General features: G+C 39.9%; 1 protein-coding gene across 5 annotated transcripts in view; it reads left to right on the forward strand.

The window, feature by feature from the left end:
* Nucleotides 1-22,765, forward strand: part of atp2b3b (ATPase plasma membrane Ca2+ transporting 3b) — a 57,527-nt gene that overhangs the window by 9,396 nt on the left and 25,366 nt on the right. For all 5 annotated transcript variants that reach the window (XM_068733437.1, XM_068733436.1, XM_068733439.1 and 2 more), the window contains 15 exons: nt 2,114-2,311; nt 4,874-5,131; nt 5,766-5,891; nt 6,797-6,922; nt 9,636-9,677; nt 9,785-9,949; nt 10,602-10,673; nt 10,821-10,963; nt 13,869-14,001; nt 15,551-15,660; nt 15,849-15,983; nt 17,833-17,939; nt 18,121-18,196; nt 20,230-20,388; nt 21,183-21,362. In XM_068733437.1, the coding sequence (XP_068589538.1) occupies nt 2,114-2,311; nt 4,874-5,131; nt 5,766-5,891; nt 6,797-6,922; nt 9,636-9,677; nt 9,785-9,949; nt 10,602-10,673; nt 10,821-10,963; nt 13,869-14,001; nt 15,551-15,660; nt 15,849-15,983; nt 17,833-17,939; nt 18,121-18,196; nt 20,230-20,388; nt 21,183-21,362 (2,030 nt within the window). The remainder of the gene's footprint in view (nt 1-2,113; nt 2,312-4,873; nt 5,132-5,765; nt 5,892-6,796; nt 6,923-9,635; nt 9,678-9,784; nt 9,950-10,601; nt 10,674-10,820; nt 10,964-13,868; nt 14,002-15,550; nt 15,661-15,848; nt 15,984-17,832; nt 17,940-18,120; nt 18,197-20,229; nt 20,389-21,182; nt 21,363-22,765) is intronic.

The following is a 22,765-nucleotide window of genomic DNA, read 5'->3' on the forward strand; positions in this document are numbered from 1 at the left end:
ATGGACAACCCAGAGCCAGGTTACTATAATTTATAATAATGCAGGACAGTGAAGACAGACATTTCATACAGGAGACAAGCAAGGAGACGACGATACACATTCATCACACGGAGTTCATATGAGACAATAGAAACATATTGTAATTATATATATATTTAAAATTTCCATTGCGGTTAAACTATAGGCCTTTAGAAAAAAGGATGCTGCAGCACCCATAGCCCCCCCAACCCCGACCACCACACCTCCCAAGTCAATGCCAAACACGCACACAGAACCTGATGAAGAAAGTCAGGGTTAGCAAACAAAGCTAATAACCACCATCGTAGTACCCGTTATCTCTGATTGGGGCTTTAGCTTTTGTTGGGCCAGATAGCTCAAAGACAGACTGTGTGGAACTCTCTCCGTCGTTCACCCCTCTGTCTGACAACACAACTAAAGCTGCTGCCTCTTCTTAGTATGATTACGATAAACGTGATCACAGAGGAGGAACATGAATAGATAGATCGATAGAACAATGTGAGTATATACAGAAGAGAAATAGCCAACAGGAATGCATATTATGTTGCAACAGTACAACACAAATAGATATGACACACACACGTACCACACGCCTGTACGGCGTGATGTGTCCTCTGTAATACGATACACAGAGCAGAGTGGGGGTTAAACCAATACAGAATGGGATCTTTCCCTTGCTGTCTCACACACACGCGCACACACACACACACACACACACACACACACACACAGATATGGATACCCAGCACTGCAGTATGTGACCATTATATCCACATTAAAGAGACAGAAAAGAGGAGGCGGAGAAATGATGAGAAGGAAAAAGAGGGAATGAGAGAAAGAGTGTATGTGTGTGTGTGTGTGTGTGTGTGTGTGTGTGTGTGTGTGTGTGTGGAGAGGGGGGGGGGCTAGAACAGCTTGCCGCATTGTCAAGGACACATCAAGGAGAGATTGAGAGAGGGAGAAAAAGAGAGGAGGAGAGCCAACGAGAGAGGCTGTGGAAGAGGATGAGAAGGAAGGGATGAACAACGGGATGGGTGAGAAATGGAGGGAGGGAGGGACTAATGGAAGGAGGATACAGCTCACTACGATTACTCAGCACAAGGCCTGTTGTCTCTCTCTCTTTCACTCTCGTTGAGAAACCCTGTTGAGCATCATATTGCTACACATGTCTTCGGCAACGCTGGGAGCCACACATGAGTCCCTGCAGCAAGCACATTGGACCAGGATATCTCCAAACACACAGGCAAACGGACGCAAAGATAGTCACCGATCTTGGCCAACCACAGTATACAAATTGCCATTCCCCCTCTCCCCAACAGCCAATCAAAAAAAGAAGAAAAAAAAAAGAAAGCTCTGCTCCAAACCTAGCACACTGGAGGAATGACATCACCTGTTGCTGGGCAGAAACCTGTTAGAGACAGGAAGCCTGGACCTGATATCATGGTCACCATGGAAACTGAATTACTTAGGGGTGAGGTTGAAGGGGAGAGGATGGTGAGGATGGTGAGGATGGAGATGAGAGAGAGTTTGGAGGGGGGAAGTGAAGTTAGCAGCCGGGAGTCACAGATCTGAATGTGTTGTGGATAGAGAAAGATTGTCTCGTAGGTTTGGGCTTTTTTCGGGTGATTCTTCATGTGTGTCTCAGCATGTCCTAGTGATAAGCTACTATATAAAATTAAATCAATGTCGAGCAATGTTGCTCGCGCGAGCAGACATATTCTGTGCGGTGTGATGTAAAAGCGCTTGCAAAAGTAATATACGTGCGCGGCTGTTTGATTTGCACGTGCACGTGGATCTCATTTGTGCACTCAGATTTTGACAGTGATTTGCCTTCATACTACTACCTGCTAAACAGTGCTTTATGAAATTATATCTACACTTTTATGGATGATGGCGAACCTAAACCATTTAAAGGTCACTAATTCACAAAATTCTTCTTGAATTGTGAATTTGTCAGTGTGTGTGCAGACATGTGAATGTTGCTTGATTTTTTTTACAGAAAGAGATTTGCTAACATCTCAGGCTTTTGTATTTCCCTCCTCTTTTTTCTCCCTGCATCTCTCTCTCTGCCCCATCCTCTTTCTCCATCTCTCAGGCCTCAGTGGGGATCCGGCAGACATGGAGCGTCGGTACCAAACGTTCGGCCAAAACTTCATCCCGCCGAAGAAGCCCAAGACCTTCCTGGAACTCGTGTGGGAGGCCTTACAGGACGTCACACTCATCATCTTGGAGGCCGCCGCCATCATCTCCCTCGGCCTCTCTTTCTACCAGCCTCCCGGAAAGGAAAGCGAATGTGAGGGCAGGGGCAGAGAGGGCTGGGGAGGATGGTTTGGGAGGGTGTGAGAGGATGTGGGGGAGTAAGAGCAATAGAAAGGGAGAGACATAGACAGGTAACAAAGAAGATGAGTCATCATCAGCATACAGTATCACCCAGTATCCTGGTTAAAGAGGGGACCAGGAACGAGACAGGGAAGAAGCTACGGTTGTAGGAAGAGAAGAAAAGTTTGGCTCTTCACAGAGCAAGGTGAGAGCTAAAGTAAAGGGACAAGGACGAAACAGTATCAGTAAATCAAGCTTATGTATCGGTAACGTATAGTCGAGGAGAGAGACATAGATTTACCCTTCACAAAAGAGAGCAAAATCCATCCAAATCCAATCTGCTGGTTTAGACCATAAGATGCTGTTGAAAAAGCCTAGTAAGTGGACCTTGAGTTAAAGGTGGAGTCAGTGATTCTGGAGAAAGATGTGAACTCGACAAACCAATACCCCTCTCCAGATACACCATCCCTGTCTTGTGTACAAGCACGTTTCTGATTGGCTGGAATGGTGGTGTGTTACCCAATAATGGAGCTAGGGCCGTGTAAAAACACTGGATTCTTTTTCAGCGCACTCAGAACGGACAGCTAGCAGGCCGTGAGGAGATGTTCACTAGATTTCACAAAATGTGTGTTTCATTGGAATCACAGACTGCACCTTTAAGATAATTTGGTGCAACAATTTTCTTTAATACTTAAGAGTCATAAAATCAGTAAACTGATTCAGTGATGTCAGTTACACAGCAACATATATCTAGAATGTTGCTAATATTAGCCTCTTATGCTACAGGTTATGCCAGACCAAATATTGGGATAATATACAGTTATAAAACTCAACAATAGCACAAGTAAAGAAGAGTTAAGTAAGTATAGCAGCAAAACCCCAGAGTTTATTGAATTGAGCAACACTTCATGGGTAAAGTGTTTACGGTGTAATGGGAAGGGTGTCATGCCATTGTTCTGAAGGCCCGTTGCTCCCAGCAACAAACAGAGGCACTTGAAGAATTACCTCATCAGTCCTTCATGGTTGAGATATTTTCTTTCAAATATGTTGAAGGCTTGACTCACCCTACTCTGGCTCTGATTGGCTTACCCTGATATTCTTACCCTAATCAATCTTGCTTTTTATGCGTAAACCTAACAATACAACCAACGGAGGCAACAAGCACTAGCCAATCAGAGGCGGAGTGGGGCGGGTCATGCCTTCACCAGAGTAGGGGAAATATTTGGTAAGGTCCAATGACATCATTCTGCATAATGATTAGCCATGTGCCTCTGTTTGTTGCAGGGAGAGTGTGTACATTTGGAGCAGTCGGCTGTGTTTTCAGGATAAAGGGCTGTTGGACAAATGGGACACTTTTTGGACTATTGTGGTTTCGGAATAATGGGCCGTCGGAACAATGGACAGTCCCCATGGGACAAATGTTGAGGGAGGTGCACATCAAAGTATCCTCTCTTTGAAGTGTTTAAACACCTCAGTGCAGAGAGCCAATAGAGAAAATAACCAGGTTTTACCAAAGCATATGAGTCAGCTGGGCTCACATGGCATTCTTATGCTTACCTGACACTTATCTGCCTCAGATGTATTGAAACAACTGTCAACTGAAATTTCAAAATCAAACAGCTTTCAGCAAAAAATCCTTAAGTATGTTTCTTATCTCACTTAAGATGGTGTTAATAAATCAACAACATAAACTTTGTTCATGTTGTTGTTGTTTGGGTATATCAGAAATATCTTCAATGATCTTGAAGATCTAATCATCTTTATTGGTCTCATGGTTAGAATATAGAAATACACAAAAGCTGAAGGAATACAAAGCAAAAGGGATTGCCAAATGGTTGCCATTAGCTGTCTGGGTGGGTTTACCACAGTAAGAGGTCATGGTAGAGAGGAAGTGGGCTCAGTGAACAGAAGGACATTGCAGCTCTATCGGAAACCTCACAGCGCGCCCTAGATAACAGCAGCACATCCAAACTATCCTCACATTAATTTCGTGAGGTAGAGGTAATCATTTGTAGTCATGCACATGTCACTGTTTTAAACATTTGAATGGTAGTAAATTATATGATGACTGTAGTCAAATGCAGCCACTTGTTAAGAGCCACTGCAGTCTTAAACCTCAACCATATTGTTTGTCAGACTCAGAATCAGCTTTATTGGCCATGTATGTGTATGCATACAAGGAATTTGAAATGCACAGAAATGAGCAAATAAACCAAAAACAAGGACAACAAAGTAGAACAGAGGTAAGCATAAACATTTAACTACTATAGAGAACGCGGTCCGCAGCGCCATCTTGTCTTAGCTCATACCTAAATGTCTTCTTGAGGTTTTGAAATCAGTCAGTTTTTTTTACCATTTATTTAAATTTGGATCACAGATTGCTTTCTATCTTACATTTGATAACCAAACTATCCATACCACCAACCTGCTTCTTCAGGTGGGTTAAATACCATTTGATTCAGTTGTGATATCATGTCTCTGGCTGACTAACCCACAATATATCTAACCAACCTTTCCTCTGTTCCCCTCTGCCCAGCTTGTGGAGAATTGTCGGGGTCCGCAGAGGATGAAGGCGAGGGTGACACTGGCTGGATTGAGGGCGCGGCCATCCTGCTGTCTGTTGTGTGTGTCGTCCTAGTTACGGCGTTTAATGACTGGTCCAAAGAGAAGCAGTTCCGGGGCCTACAGAGTCGGATTGAACAAGAACAGAAGTTCACTGTGGTGCGTAAAGGAAATGTCATCCAGATCCCCGTGGCTGACATGGTGGTGGGGGACATGGCTCAGGTCAAATACGGTAAGGAAACCGTCACAAACGCTTATTGTATAAAAGAGCAGCTACAAATATTTTCACTGTTGATTAACCAATTTATTTCTAATTAATTGATTAATTGTACACCCTATATAATATCTAAAGAAATAACTAATTAAGCTACAAGAAGTAAGACTGATGCGTTGCAATTTGAAGCCCCTCCTCATTGGAGCACTCTTTTCACCTTTGACTAAAAATGATAAAACTGGGGTTTGCCTGCAGGCAGAGGACAAAAATTATTAATCTGCTCTTTTTCAACAGGATATTTGTGTTTGAGTACAGTCAAACAAATGAGACATAATGTGGCAATTAGTTTGGAGGTACTGGTAGTTGGAATTTTAACCTTTGGTCAGAGTCAGGCAAGGTGTTTAGACCTGCTTCCAGACTGTATGCTAAGCTAATCACCTCCTGAATGTAAGCAGCTTCATATTTAGCATACAGACATAAGAGACGTATTGCCCTTCTCATCTAACCTTCAGCAAAAGCCCATTTCCTACAGTGTTGATTACCTAATATGTCCACAAGAAATGCATAAATGTCCCTGTTGACATGTCCCCAATCAAAAAGGATATAAACTACAAGGTGAATCAAACACTGATCTGTGCTGGTCTGTGTTCAGGGGACCTGCTGCCAGCTGATGGTATCTTGGTCCAAGGGAACGATCTGAAGATAGATGAGAGCTCTCTTACAGGAGAGTCTGACCACGTAGGCAAGTCTGTGGATAAGGACCCCATGCTGCTCTCAGGTTTGTTTTCACAGTTTTGATTTTCGGTGGACATGCCTGACAATAGGCTATGATGCAGGGAGATTCAATTTACAAATAGTGAGCTCTATATAAAGTGCATGCTGGTTAAGACAGGGTGTGAACATTTTTGTTATGTAAATTGGACTAATTGAAGTCTATGAATGCCACTGCTCTCATCAAACTGATTTCCAGCCACAGAAACCAGCTATTCTTGCCCACCACCAAACAGCAGGCAGACCAAGTTAGTGACCACCTGGTGAACCAAGTGGAGCATTTAGCAGGTTAAGAGCCAGGAGTGAATATTGGAATTAAATTCATAAGGTGGTCAGAGCCACTGCTCCAAAAATCATTCTAAAGTTACTCTGTGTCTGCTGGATGTGTAAGTAAGCAATTGTTAACATTAAGCATCTTTATAAGGTGATAATATGTTGGTGTAGTGTGTACTTTCACAAGTGTCCAAAATATATTCACTTAAAATAAAAGGAGAAACCTATAGTAAGCATCTCTGTTTTTTCTATTCCAAAAAGCATTGTATGGCAGGCAATGAACTTTAAGACAACCAGGTTTGGTTTGCTTTTCTGTCAATACCAAAATAACTCAACTAGACAAGGCTTCTATAAAACTATTTGACCAAACTCCTTATTGTCTGACCCACAGGACTATGCGTTGGGTGCACTCCAAAGGGCTTCATCGTTTTTCAAATGAGCTTTTTCTTTTCCCTAAATGATGATGTTCAATGATGATCTATCAATGTTGCGCATGAACAAAACCTTACAAAGAACCTTGCTAAAAATTTGCAATACCACAAGTTGTTGTTTCATATCTGTAACCACTTGGGTTGCCACTTTGCAAGCACCATTGATTTGTTATTTGACTCTAAACTAGCAATATATTTGGACTTTAAGGTACTCATGTGATGGAGGGCTCAGGAAGGATGCTGGTGACAGCTGTAGGTGTCAACTCACAGACGGGCATCATCTTCACCCTACTGGGTGCTGGAGAAATAGAGGAAGAAGGGAAGGACAAGAAAGGTATGTGAAAGAGACAAACCAGTAGAGACACAGAAAATGTACAGAATGTTTTGGGGCTCTAATGAGAGAAAGACAGAGATATTTTTGTTGAAGACAAGCCGCACCTTTTTAATAGTTTTATTTACTCATATAGCAAGATGAACAGACTAGTTAGTAAGATATCAGAAGCACAAATGGTTTTGTTCTGGAAATATACCAACTAGAGGAAGTAAACAGATGCTTACAAAACCCAGGAAAGAAGACAGTTTTTATCTCAAATGTCCACCATCTCTGTGGTTGAATAACTGAAACTGCTCTCAGTTAGTTATTAGTTAACTTATACTCACACACGGATGGATTACTGAATGGGCCACCAGGCACAGGCGTGCCTGAATGTATGGGCCTCAGAACCTCTGTTTGAAGTGACTGTTAATATTTATTTTTGGAAATTCAACCAAACGACTACGAAGAGACTTATAACAACCACAAAGACACGCAAAGCAAATACAAAGAGACTCATAATGACCACGAAGACACACAAAGCAACTACAAAGAGACTCATAACACCCACAAAGACACGCAAAGCAACTACAAAGAGACTCATAATGACCACAAAGACAAGCAAAGTGACTACAAAGAGACTCATAATACCCACAAAGACACGCAAAGCAACTACAAAGAGACTCATAACACCCACAAAGACACGCAAAGCAACTACAAAGAGACTCATAACGACCACAAAGACAAGCAAAGCAACTACAAATAGATGTGAAATAACTACAAAGAAACTCTAAATGACCACAAAGACATGCCAACCAACTACAAAGAGACGTGAAATGACTATAAAGAGGCTCAAAACGACCACAAAGACATGTAAAGCAACTACAAAGAGGTGTGAAATGACTACAAAGAGACTCTAAATGACTATAAAGACAAGCATAGAAACTACAAAGATATGTGAAATAACTTCAAAAAGTCTCTAATTGACCACAAAGACACGCAAAGCAGCTACAAAGAGACGTTAAATGACTATAAAGAGACTCTAAACGACCACAAACACACTCAAAGCAACTGCAAAGAGACGTGAAATGATTACAAATAGACTCTAAATGACCACAATGATACGCAAAGCAACTACAAAGAGACGTGAAATGACTATATAGAGACTCTAAATGACCACAAACACTCAAAGCAACAACAAAAAGTTTACAAAGAGATGCAAAAAGACTACAAAGATGGAGGCGTTTACATGTCTGTGCCCAGGGGCCCATTGTCTCATAATCCGTCCATACACACATATCAGAGCCTGTGTGTGTGTAGAATTAATTGGGTGCCTAACTGATTTCAGAAAAGAGCTTCAACAGGAAACACACCAGTTTAACCTCATTGATAATTTAGCCCACATCCTCTTCATCCCTCTTGTTCTCAAGCCCCCTCTCTCTGCTTATCCATTTTTCTCTATTTCTCTCACTTGGTCTCTTGTTTACCCCACTGCTGTGCCCTCTTTCACTTTCCTATCCTTCCCTTTGCTCTCCCCTGTTTTTCCTTCCCTCCCTTAATCTGAGAGAGAGAGGCTGCAGATTGAATCAATTATTGAAAGAGCAGGGGAGCGCGAGGGAGCCAGTGAGATTCAGGGAAGAGTGTTGGTTGGTCAATGCATGCAGCCTTAGTCTGTGCTCAAATTTGTTTTGGAAGGGCCCTGCAGTCAGAGCAGAGCTGAAGACAACAACAGAAGCTACATATACTTTCAGAAGCACTTAAGGTTAATATCATTACCAGTGCACTCATCCATGTCTCTACCACTGCACTTCTCACTGATGCATGGGAATGTGTGTAGTATTGTTGGCATCTTGAAAAGGAGAAAATATTTAAAGCATCCTAAAATGCAGAAATGGACAGCAACGAATTAGCTGATGATGCTTATTTTATGAAAAAAAATATTCTTATTGCTTGTTTTCCAAAGTGTTAGTTGCACACTAGGATGTTTCGCGCTCAGTGCAGCAGCCTCTGTGGGCTGGATCATTCAGTCATTTACTGGAGCTAATACATTATTCATAAGAGTTCTACAAATGCCATAACTTGTTAGTTTTTTTTCCTCATGCAATGTGGGTTTGCTATGGTGCTATAGACTGTTCTCTTTGAATTGTCTCTCATTTGAGATTGACGTTATATTCTGTTCATTTTTGTCATTCTATACAGTCATCTACAAGCATTCTGCTAGAACAGTTGTGCGTACAAACACATTCACTACTTGAGTTTTTTATTCTTCCTTCCCTCTTTGCTCTCTTTTGTTTTCCCCTTTTTGCCAAATCCTCTCACGTGCCCCAAAACCTTCCTTCCTCACACATTACCCAAACAGAGGACAGTACTCAGTTGCTCATCTCTACAGATGCCAGTATCAGCACAGTCACCAATGGTATGTGAGCACAAAGTTGTATGCCTGCCCCGCTCCTTTCCTCAGCCAATGAATGGACCCCAGCACACAGTGCAGTGAAAGTGACCTATGATGGACTTACACATATAAAATATGTCTCTCAGTCTCTTGACCCAGTGTATGAAGATGTGTGAACCTGTATTATTCTTCCCTTTAGTGTTGTTACTTTGTGGTTTTCTGTCTCTGGAAGTGTGTCTTTGGCCGTCCTGAAATATGAAATATGAACTGTTTTTTCAGCATATGAATATGCACACATCTGAACACTACCCATGTGTCTAAATCAGTCTCCCTTTCTCTCAGGAAAACAACCTGATGGAGCTGTGGAGAACAATCAGAACAAAGGTAAAGGCTCATGACATGTGCATGTGTGTGTGTAAAGCTTGGTTTGGATGTAGGATGAGCTTACTTCATCTACAGGTATGGTACTGAAGAGTGTTTTTTTGTTTCAGCCAAGAAGCAGGATGGGGGTGTTGCCATGGAGATGCAACCCCTGAAAAGTGCAGAGGGAGGGGAGGTAGAGGACAGAGAGAAGAAGAAGACCAGCGTTCCGAAGAAAGAGAAGAGTGTGTTGCAGGGCAAGCTCACCAAACTAGCTGTTCAAATTGGCAAAGCAGGTAAAGACCCGTCTGTTTCACATCCTTTAAGCAGTCGTTAGAGAACTATCGACACTAAAAATGAACATGTAGAGTCGATTCTGTCCCACAGAGCTACTGGGGCAATGACATATAGCAATGAGCTCTCTGAATATGAGAAATTAATTGTGGGAGTTGTGTGAAACTTTGCACATAAGATGGGAAGATTCACACTTAGAATGATGTGCTGCTCAATAACAGACATGTAAAAGATGATATTCTCACGTGCTATAAACTGTGATGGAATGTGAAACCATGTCGAGGAGTGAAGTGAATGATGAAGCACTGTGTGGCCCTTCATTCACCAGGCATGTATCACTTCAGACCCTAAATCAAATGTAGAGGTTAAGGCTGCCCCCTCTTAGTCTGTTAGTCAACCAAGATTTCTTTAATCAATTAGTCATTTTTCATCCCGAATAACTAATTTCCAAACAACCTATGAACACATTTTTGGTAAACACAAGATTGCTTTTGTGTGACTCTTTGTAGACAGATCTGTCGATTAAATAAAAAATTTGTTGACATAATCGTATAAGAGTTAGTCGACTCAGAATGTCTTTGGTTGAAGCTCAGCCCTAATAGATATTGAATACAGTCTGAGTGACTGATTCCCTTCTTTGAATCTCCCCCACAGGTTTGGTGATGTCAGCCATCACCGTCATCATCCTGGTGCTGTTCTTCGTCATCAACACGTTTGTCGTTGAAGGTCTGTGTGTAAACAACGTCCCGAAAGACACACATGCTATCCCAGAATGCACCTCTTTCACTTCCTGGCACATTTTAAAGTCTCGATATTTCCCACTCTGCTGAGTAGGACTCACTCTCAATATATAGTATGATATGTGTGTTGCAGGTCACACGTGGCTGGCAGAGTGCACTCCGGTCTACGTCCAGTATTTTGTCAAGTTCTTCATCATCGGAGTCACTGTGCTGGTGGTGGCTGTCCCAGAAGGCTTACCTCTCGCTGTCACCATCTCTCTGGCTTACTCTGTCAAGGTAGACCCACCCATCCAGTTTACTGAACGCTCAGCGAATGGAAATGTAGTTTAACGACTGTAAATGTGCACAGAGACCTCACTGGAGACAACCAGGTGAAGGAGTGCATGGTCCCCTCGCCTTTCAAAATCCTACTTTTACTCTCCTCACTTTTACAGTCTCAGTATGATTTGCTCACTAAAATCTCTTTAAGCTGCGCCTCATGACTGTCGTGCGGGCAAAATCCAGATGATGGAGGAGAGGAGATGAAAAAATGTTGATACATACTCCTTTACATGATTTTAAGGGTTGCAAAAACATCAAAACTAAAAAGATTAAAAGGATAGGTCAGTACATTTTTATAGTGTTTTAATTATTTTAACGGCCATTTTTGTCTTTATTTGACAGAGTATAGAAATGGGGGAGAGAGAGAGAGAGAGAGAGAGAGAGAGAGAGAGAGAGAGAGAGAGAGAGCGAGAGGGTATGACATGCAACAAAGGTCCCAAGGCTGGAATCAAACCCAGGACGTTGTAGTTCCATAGGACTAATGCTGTGCAATATGGACAAAGTCTTCTATCCAATTATAGGTCATTTCATATCTTGATAACAATATAGATCACGATGTAGAATGTTTTCTGGTAATTCAATAAGTAAGTAGTCAATATGAAATAACCACATGGTAAAGCGTATTTATGTATACTCCTATGTGAATGAAATACTTGACAAATTCAAAGTAGGGAGTGTTTTCTTAAGAACTTAAGTGCGAAATGAATAGTTTCAAGTGAAATTATAGAGGAACAAATAAATATATATTTCAGCTATACACTATATATATATATATATATATATATATATATATATATATTTATATATATATATATATATATATATATATTATATATATATATATATATATATATATATATATATTTATATATATATATATATATATATATATATATATATTTACAGAGTAATCACATTGAGACATGAGTTTGATTTAACTATACTGGGGTATTCTCAAAAACAGAATTCTCATCACTATACTCTTTTGAGAAATTTAAGTCAGTATGTGCTTGTTATTATCAATTTAGTTGACATAATTGTAGATCATGATATCTCGATATATGGTTTCATCACAATATGATTCCATTGAATGCCCTATATAGGACTGTGTAATGGCAATATGATATGTATGATGATATGGGGTTAGGGTTCAATATATTGTGTTACTGTAAGCAAGGTGAGATATTTGTATTTTTTAAACCTGACTGTAGGATCACTGTCAGCGTATAAAGAACACATGAAAATATGCCAAACATTTGAGCAAAAAAAAAGTAAAAAGAAAAATAATTTTCGTTTATGCAGTGGGATCGGCATTTGCATACATCACAGTCCATGTAACGTCCAACATCATAGCTCTACTTTTTGGGCAATCTGAGCCATTGTCTGCCACGAATCTTTGCATGTAAACTATTAATTAAAGATCAATACATTGTTTTGAGAATCAATACAGTATCACAAAACATAATGGTGCATCGATATTTTCTCACACCCCTACGGATATATGGCATGTGCTATAACCACTCGGCTGCCAAGGCGCTCCATAAAGACCATTTTTAGGAGGGGATTGATACTTCTCTCATGTCTGTCCATTCAATATAAAACTGTTAGCTTAGCGTAGCATAAAGACTGGAAACAGGCTTAAACAGCTTGTTTTGCTCAGTCCAAAGTAAACAAAATCCACATACCAGTAGGGTTTAAAGCTCTGTGTTAACACTGTATGTCTTGTTTGTTTAATCTGTACAAAGACTTAAACTTGTAAAATCAACAATTATTGGTTTTGATTGTTTTTTGGTTTTGAGGTGGATTATGTGCTAGACTATTCCTTGTTTCTGTCATTAATTACAGTAATGTCACCTGTTGGAAATGAAAGCATGGATCGATTTCTCTAAGTCTTAACTGGACATAAGTCATCTGATTCTTGCTATGTTTTTAAGATGGTGGCATTGATTTGCTATAATTTCATATCGTGTCTGTTAAAGTTGAACTCCTAGATTGCAACTGATTTCGGACTTGGTATTTTGTCGTCAGAGACATGAATGCTATCTCTCAACCCCACAAGTTTCTCTTGTGATGTGTACACATTTGCCTGCATTTAGCTGAAAAAAAGTTCAGGCACATCCAATCATTTGTTCAGTGTCCTGGCAAAAACAATCTATGGAACTGTAGAGGCTTGGTGACAGAAAAGGGTGCATTTGGGTTTTGTCTACATAATTATGATAGTTGATGTTATTGTTAGTATGATATGTAATGGTAATGGTTAATAAGAAGAGGACCAATGATTGAGCCTTGAGGAGCTCCACACATCATGTTGGTCCCCTCAGATGCGTAATAATTACCAATTATTGAGACAAAATGTTGTGATGGGATTGAACCCTTATAGCGCTGTGGCTGAGAGACCAATCCAGTTTTCATATTGTATGGTCAACTGTGTGAAAGGCAGCACTGATAAAACAGAACTGAAATCTTGCCTGAATTAGTTTCTAAACTAATATCATTCAGATCCACAATCAAGTGTGCAGCTAATTTCAGCAAAGTTACTGTATAAAGTTACTGTATAAATCCACTTGAAAATGGTAATTCATCAATGTGTTAGTATGTAATTGGCCTGCTGCACCATTTCAGCGTACATTAATTACCATTATTTACACACACCAAGTTATATGCACCGCTCAAAAATATGTTGAATGATAATGCCCCTGAATTGTCACAGTTAGAATTTACCATGCCTCCCTCTCTCCTTCCACCCCTCAATCCATTTCTCTCTACCTCTGTATTTCTGCCCTCCCTCAATCCATCATCATTCCTTCCCACCACCCCCTTCCATCCATCCCTCTGCTCTCCATCACTATCTCATTTGTAGAAAATGATGAAGGACAACAACCTTGTACGCCACCTGGATGCATGCGAGACCATGGGCAACGCCACGGCCATCTGCTCCGACAAGACCGGCACCCTCACCACCAACCGCATGACTGTGGTGCAGACTCACATAGGTGAGTGAAGAGCAAAAATTAATAAAAAATAATAAATGATTATAAATGAATTAATATCACCAAGCACGTCTTTATTGATTATCTGTGTTGCCTATGGTTCACTCTAATGAAAACACAAGGCAATGCTCAGATTGTATAAATGTTGAGAAATAGGATTACATTTTGAAAAACATCCTCCCTGCTTAGATGAATCATAAGTCATGTGGTCCAACGTTTCTAACTTTAAATAGATCAGTGTTTCCCAACATGGGTGTTGTTGTGGCACCCTAGTGCGCCTTTAGGAATAGGGAAGAGGTGCTGCAAGATAAGTATACTAGTTTTAGTCAAATTTAGACATTCAATTTTTATTAGTTTTAGTCCCCGTGGAAACTGTAAAAAAAAAAAAAAACTGTAGACATTTTAGTCTAGTTGTCGTCAATGTAAAGTTTGTCTAATTTTGATCCTGATTGCAGACGTTGTCACTGTCACTGTGCTCTGCAGTGATACAACAGACTGACTCTCAATAAATGCAATCTCCAAACTGTGTGTCGTTCCTTGCAACTACCTGTTCTCTAGCCAATCATTCAGAAGCTGGTTTCACTCACGTACTCACTAAAACACCTTTCAAAGTCTGGCTTTAGCTTGAGAGGAGAAGCTTTTGTGGTTTGTCCCAGCTGAACTCTTAGTGGATTGTACATTAATTTAGAACATAAACCAATCTGTAGTATATTATAGGAATAATATAGCATTGCTTCCTTTGTTATTTGTAAATAAAATCCTTATAAAAATATATGCATTGGTGAGGATGGGAATGAGGATGCCATGAAAAAAATCCCTTTGAAGTGTGCTGTGCTTTAGTCCACTGTTTGACACAACCAAATGTGATATTTTACCTGACAGACCTGAGCAGTGGGGGAATCCCTTTCTTGTGATGTGTACTTGATTGGTTTTGTTCATACTTGATTGGAAAACAGTTATTTAACTCAAATACTAACTATTGCCTATAGAATTCCTCAGGAACTTTTCTAGGCCCAGTTGTATTCTTTTATGTCCACACTCAGTAGTGACAATATTAATTACAAATTTAGAAACCTTTAAATTTGTTTCCACCAAGCCTAAGCTGAGTTGGCCCAGATGACATCACCAATTTATCACAATTAATTTTTTAGACTTGTCAAAGCTCCTCCTAAGTCACAGAGGACGTTATGCAACTGTTTACACACGGTCTCAGTAGTACTCCCAAAGATTCATGATGTGTAAAGAGTAAAGTAAAGTGGAGTGCCCCTTTAAGATGCTGTCACTAATGCTGTCATCTAACTGCATAACTATGTTCTACATGTATCCCCAGTACCTTTTCCTTGGCCAATAGGCCGTCATATTGCATCCCTAACTCACCATTAAAACCAATAAAAACTAAACTTAATTTTGATAGCAGAAAAGCAGTTTATCTATTGCTAGATATTTCCATTTTCAGGTCACAGCTGGGTGAATAAATGTGCAAAAATGAGCGTAGGCTGAATACACAGAGATTATAATTGATGTGTATTAATGTTAGATTGTTGTTGCCCAGGTGATGTGCACCACCGTGTGGTCCCGGACCCTGGACAGATAAACCCACGGACACTGGATCTATTAGTCAATGCTATCGCTATCAACAGCGCCTACACCTCCAAGATCTTAGTGAGTCATGCACAGTCAGAGATACCACTCTTCTGGCTTTATCTCTTCAGTAGCCCTGCCTTTTTTTTTAATGTCAACCTCTTTCGTTTCCTCTTGCCTCATCCATCTCTTGTCTCCTTCTCTGTCTCCCTTCCCGACTGTCTCATGGCTAATCTACTCAAACTGGATTCAACTTGTCTCTGTATCAGCCGCCTGATGTGGAGGGGGGTCTGGCTAAGCAAGTGGGCAACAAGACAGAGTGTGGCCTGCTGGGATTTGTATTAGACCTGCAGCAGGACTACGCCCCTGTCAGAGAGCAGATCCCTGAGGAGAGACTGTACAAGGTAGGGAACCATGCACCGCATCTACCATCACTAGTTAGTTTTTTCTAAGATAAATATATAATGATATTTGATATGTATTCTGCAGACATATTTCCCAAAAAAAGATTAATAGATAAACAAAATGCAATAGAAAAATTGTACATGAAACCTCTACATATTTTGGCAATGTGCCAATATTACACATTTGATATTACAGTTTGATGCTCAAGTGGTAGCTTGACCAATCCTAAGAACTAGTCAGTGGTGGGTAGAGTAGACAAAAATGTACTCAAGTAAAAGTGCTGTTACCTTGCAAAAAAGCACTCAATTAAAAGAAAAAGTAGTCATCAAAAAACTACTTGAGTAAGAGTACAAAAGTATTTACTTACAAAATATGCGCCTGCACAGTACTGTCTTTCCCCCCCCAAGTCTTTTGTTAGAATTGAACATTCACTGTATTTAAATGTATTACTGATTAAATGACAAGTCATCATTTATTGATTAGATAAACTGCCACTTGAACAATATTCTTTATCTCTCAAGTGAGATCACTAAATATGACATTAGTATTATACTTTATAATTAACCAATAAGTAAAAGAAAATTACATTCTTTGCTTGTGGTTTCCTGTATTATGTTATAATTCGGCAAATAAATCAGTAAATCATATGTGTAATAGACTGTGTCTGTGATGTCAGAAAGTAAATATAAAGAGAGTCAACATGTTGCACTGTCCTAAAACTTTGGTCCTTCTAGTGTAGATGTCCTATGTCCAATCTCCGGTCCGATCTGTCCAATCACATGAAGACAATAAGATTAGAGAAATGGACAAATCAGTCTCTTGGCTTTGTGAAAATGTCTCATATCAGATGACTCATTCAGGCTAATGATGAGATAATGACCTATTAAATACAGGTGTGTTCAATTCTTCACTTTGACCTGAGGAAGACCATCTGTGGTTGAAACACATCTGTGTTTTGTCCAAGTGAAATAAAAGCACTTTGTCTTTTTTTTTTTTCTGTGTGCATGATTCGGTGTCTACTTTTCCCAGTTCTCTTCATCAGACTACACAAAGCATGACTAGTTAAATCCACACCGTTTCAATATTTACATGACAACAGAAATCAGGGGTAGTGGCAGTTTTGAAGCATGATATACTGTGTGTATATGTTATTAAACCTATTAACATTGACACAACAGAGACACTCGCTGTCAGCACAGTCCCCTGATTTACTTACCTCAGACCAGGCTTCACAACCGCAGCTGACCACCTGCCTCTTAACCAAATCATGAAATGCATAAAATAATAAAGAAATAAAGGTAGCGAGATTAATGTATTCAAATGTAAAATGTAAAAGTCTATTCAAGTAAGGGTAGAAATTATGCTGCATTAAAACAGTACAATTTACTCCAAAAAGTTACTTAAGTACATGTAATGGAGTAAATGTAACTCGTTACTACCCACCTCTAGTACTAGTTACTCTTGCTAGGTCAGACAAGCTTGACAAAAAGAAACAGAAGAAAGAAAGATAAGTGAAAACATTGCCCTGCTAGTGGCACTACAGAAAAAGTCAGGGAATAACCAAAGTCTTTGAAAAAGTATCTGCACCAAAGAGTGTTTTTTTTGTATCAAGTTTCTCCTTAACCCACATAGACTCTTACAGGGGTTTATAATGGAACAACAATGGCATTGATTAGACAAACAAGTATGTGCTGCCTGGTGCTTGCAGATCACAGTGGATCAAGCGGGTACATCATCCAACACTCAGAACTGGGTTTCTAGTCAGGGCCATGTCCGTCTGCCTCTTCTTTGACCATTCTGAATCAGACGTCTTCTCTCTCTCTCTCTCTCTCTCTCTCTCTCTCTCAGGTGTATACATTCAACTCAGCGCGTAAATCCATGTGCACGGTGATCAAGCTGCCTGACGGTTCCTTCCGCCTCTACAGCAAAGGAGCCTCTGAGATCCTGCTGAAGAAGTGAGTGTTAGAAGAGGCTGGGGGAGGTGGTCTGTGGCAAAACATAAGATCTCATGAATAAGTAAAGGCAAAGATAGTTCACAGGGCACTGGGTTAAAAATGTTGAATGTAGGAGATAAAAGATGTTCTATTAATGAGTAATCTTCTCTCTCACTATTTTCTGTCCTGCATCTTTCTCTAGGTGTTCTTTCATCCTAGATGCCAATGGAGAAGCACGCTCATTCCGTCCACGTGACAGAGATGAGATGGTCAAACAGGTGAGACTAATACTGAAAGCTCCGATGGCAGTACTGAATGTCATTTCTATGCCTCCACGGTGGAGTCATTATGTTTTCCTGTTGTCCAGAACTCCGTCTCTCCGGTTCATTCTCGTGAATGTGATATCTCAGTAAAGCTTGGGGGGACTTTCCTCAAATCTGGCACAAATGTCCATCTAGACTGAAGGATGAAGTGATTTGATTTTCGAAGTCAAAGGTCAAGGTCACTGTCCATAAATATGGATTGAAGCAGAAACTTTTGCTAAATAAAAATGTGAATGTTATTTTCTTCCAATACATTTTGGAACGAGCCGATGCTGCATTAATGCGGTTAACACTTTGCTGTCTCATTGAATGAACACGTGCACCAAAATGTCAGCTTGTTCCATTAACGACCTTAAAAAAGAAAATTGAGTAAAGGAAGTCGAGAGTCGGAAACAGAGACAGCTTGTCTTCAAAGTAAAAGTTGCGCGTTTTCAAACGTGTTTGCTTCAGCGATCAATTTAAGGAGAGTTAAATTAAATAAATAAACAAATATTTGAAATAATGATGAGTGATGAGTCTGACTGTAAAAGAATGGATTCCCTGAGGCTGAAATGTTGTCATGACAATAACGCCACTAAGCTATTCAATGTAAAATCCTTCAAGTTCATTTCCTGTTTCCTGTACATAAAATAAAATTAATTAATAAATAAAAATCCTTTTTCTGGATTATCCTTGTGCTATATAAAACAAAAATTAGTCCTGAGTTTGGATAGAGTGCTTTTACCTCATCACTTATCATCACATTAAAATGATTACTGAGTATACTTTATTTAATTGAGCATTGTGCTAACCTGTACTTAAATAGCATAACCTCATTATGACGCCACAGCTAGGGGTTATTATGGGTGTAACAATACACGTATTCGTATTGAACCGTTCGGTACGAGGCTCACGTTTTGGTACGCATTACGAATCAAACAATACGTTTGAATAATACTATTGCATTTGGAAAATGCAGAAGCTTAAATTGTGGGTTGGAGCCACTGCGCTCAACATGGCAAACCACCCGACGTAACAGACAACTTGCTGTCTGACACGCCCACCACGGAAGAACAACATTGAACCCTGGTGAGGCACGTGTGTTCTGGGAGGCACGCTACGCTAAACTAGCTTAGCAGGAAAACCAATAGCAACACACAAGCTACAAACTCTCCCCGCAGCGTTTTTTTGTTTCGTGTAAAAATGAAGCTCAACACCTACACTAACTGCAGAGTGCAGATAAATGAATACGTGCATGACGGGATGCTTCGTCATTAACGGACAATGCATATAGTCAAAATCAATGTAATTAACACAATGACAAGAGCAAACTCACAAGAACCAGTCACATGTATTTATATGACAACAAAGCATGACAAATCAATCCAGCAACACTGCGGTGCTAAACCACGCATTCTGCCACACACTCAAGAGTACGGTGAGTACTGCTGGTTCTATGACCTGACAAACTTGCCTTTCCAAATCTGTTATATATAAAACTGTGTTTGCCAGGTCAGTCTAGTTGTAACTGAAATATTTAGCAGCAAAACACATGTATTTGTTCCACGTACAGTAGATTAGTCCATGCACGGAGCGCAAGCATTGTGTCATTGACAGGCTGACCGACCTACATTTGGCTCCCGATGAACAGAGCTTGTGCATTGAGTAAAAACAGCTCTTCTCCATACACAACTTTATTCCAGCTCAGCTGTTCAGTTTGCATTGCAGCAGCTTTGTGTCACCACGTCATATTAGGGACTTACAGCAGCGACGGTTGCTGTCTGCAGTAGGCTGGAGGTCTTTTCCTTACAGCTGTGTCAGAGAGCATTCCCACAAAAGTACTCAAAAAGTAATCTGACAACAAACTGTATGCAAGCAGTTTGATCCAGTTTTTCTGCATCAGATATTGGAATTTAAATAAAATGTCTGTAATCAGTAAGTTAAGCAGTCTATGGTTAAATTTTGTGGAGCCCTTCCTGACCATACTTGTACTAATGACTTTTAACTAGGTGATTGAGACAATGGCATGTGAGGGGTTGAGGACCATCTGCATTGCATACCGGGACCTGCCGTCTAACCCGGAGCCAGATTGGGAAAACGAAGCAGAAATAGTGACGGAGTTGACCTGCCTCACTGTGGTTGGGATAGAGGACCCTGTGCGGCCTGAGGTAGGGTCCTGTTTAGTTTTAGTTTCAGCTGCTACTGTGGCTATCCATAATATGTGATTATAAACTGTATTTCTAAAAGTAACTATCTCCGCCAGGCTTAAGTCTTTAGGAAGATCATGCGTTCTGTCATGTCTGTGTGTGTGTGTGTGTGTGTGTGTGTGTGTGTGCGTGTGTGTGTGTGTGTGTGTGTATCCATCCATCTGTCCACAGCTCATCTCGCATTCTACTGGACCCATCAGCCTCATATTTTTTGTGCTCATTTATGACTGCATGCTCAAGGACCTCTTGTGGTTGAGGTGATTCACAGTTTCTAAAAAACTATTTAAAACTTCTAAAACTATTTTCTTGACTATTTATACCATAATTTACTGCTGAGTAACCACTCATCTTAAACGGCCCGTAGGTGCCGCAAGTAATCGACAACTGCCTCAGTAGCAAAAAACATTTCCAGCAAGCCTGACCTAGTCTGTTGCAGGCTACGTTTTGGCCTTTGTCGTGCCTCAAAAACTGACATCCATAGAAAAGTTTGATCTCATTTTGAAGCAGATTACATACCTGATATGTTATGATCCACTAACATCAGACGTAATACAAGATGATTAAATCCCTGTTTTTTTTTCTTTGCCATCATCGCGACCATAAGGGAATTATTAGGGACAATTGAGTGAGATTCAACTCTTCTTTGTTTGGGAGGGGAGAGAGAGACACGCCTGGCTGAGATGTGCACTTTAATGAGTGAACTTTTCTCGTTGGCATTGTGTTTTTGTGTGAACAATTTTCCCTGTCCCCCTAAGGTGCCTGAGGCCATCCGTAAGTGTCAGCGTGCAGGCATCACGGTGCGGATGGTGACTGGTGATAACATTAACACAGCGAGGGCCATTGCTGCTAAATGTGGCATCATCCACCCTGGGGATGACTTTATCTGTATAGATGGCAAGGAATTCAACCGACGAATCAGGAACGAGAAAGGAGAGGTAAGTTGGGGTCTCAAGTGGGTTAAGTGCAGAGTGAACTGTCTCATTTTTTAAATGGTTCCTTTTGTATTTACATGCTGTTTTCTATTGCTGTACTAAATAAGAATGAACTAAAAATGGATATTAACAAATGATGTGTGGGTGGGAGGAGCCTGTTTGATAACCACGCTGACATAATGCTTTAATCTAGCCTCCAGGCAAAAGCTGCAAATCCTTGCAATAATTGTCATTTTTGCTTGTAAAATGACTGAAACATTCATCAATTATCAAAAAAGGTTATGAAGGATTTTGTTGTTGACCATCTGTTTTATTGGTCGACTAATCATCTCAGTTATATATTCCTAGTTCAGATGTGCGCCTCAAACATCAACATACTTTATCTCTTTTTTTATTGTTAATACTGATGCATCAATGAGTAAGTAGCATTTTACTGTTGTAGCTGCTCGAGGTGGAGCTGGTTACAACAATAGGCTACAATACAGTTAACACAGTTATATATTAGTTCCCAAACTTGGGGTCTGGACCCTCCAAAGTGTCACATGATTAATGTGATGTGATGATGTGAAATGATACACAAATTTGTATTTTCCTTTTTGGGACTTTTTTCTTATCTTTTCTTTTGTTGTTTTAAAAAAAAAAAAAATTGTATAAGGGATCATAAACTTAGAAACTATTTGTTTAATCTATAACAACTTGTATTTTATAGGTTTATCATATTTTCTTAATGTAAATGGTAGAATTATTCTCAATGATATGTAGCTGAGTAGAGGAATAAAGTGGCACAAAACTTACTTAAGTATCTAGTATTCAGATCCTTTACTTAAGTAAATTTACTTATACCACACTGTGAAAATACTCAACTATAATTCAAAGTTCTGCATTCAAAACCTTACTTAAGTAAAATTAAGTTGAGTATTAACAGTAAAATACAGTAAAAGTATTGATTATTCAGTAAATGTGTGCAAAAATGTTCCTTGTCTGTGTTTTATATTATTTATGATATTTCTGCTGCATTAATGTGTATGTTGCCTTTTACTGCTATGGATGTGTTGAACTCCTTTATATCCTGGTGGCTGGTTTGATCTATAGCAATGCATCATATTCTATAAGATCATCACGTGTTTGTTGCGTCGCTGTCCTGTGAGAACCACGTATCTCTAAAAAGAACAGTCTGTTTTCATCTCTGTGACAAAGCATTTTCCAGCTGATCCAAGAGGCTTTTTAAAGAGTTTATTTAGCTGAAGAAGTAAGAGGATTTTCTCAAGACATAAAGGAACACTTCATCCTTCAGTTTATTACAAACATTCAACATCAACACATCTGGAGATACATGGTTTTACCTGGTCATCTAATATTTACCTCTGAGATGTAGTGGAGTAAAAAGTACAATATTTACCTCTGAG

The sequence above is a fragment of the Cebidichthys violaceus genome, unplaced genomic scaffold (genome assembly GCF_023349555.1).
Source record: "Cebidichthys violaceus isolate CVI_PGR_0920_01 unplaced genomic scaffold, fCebVio1.0.p SCAF_6, whole genome shotgun sequence".
Classification (NCBI taxonomy): Eukaryota; Metazoa; Chordata; class Actinopteri; order Perciformes; family Stichaeidae; genus Cebidichthys; species Cebidichthys violaceus.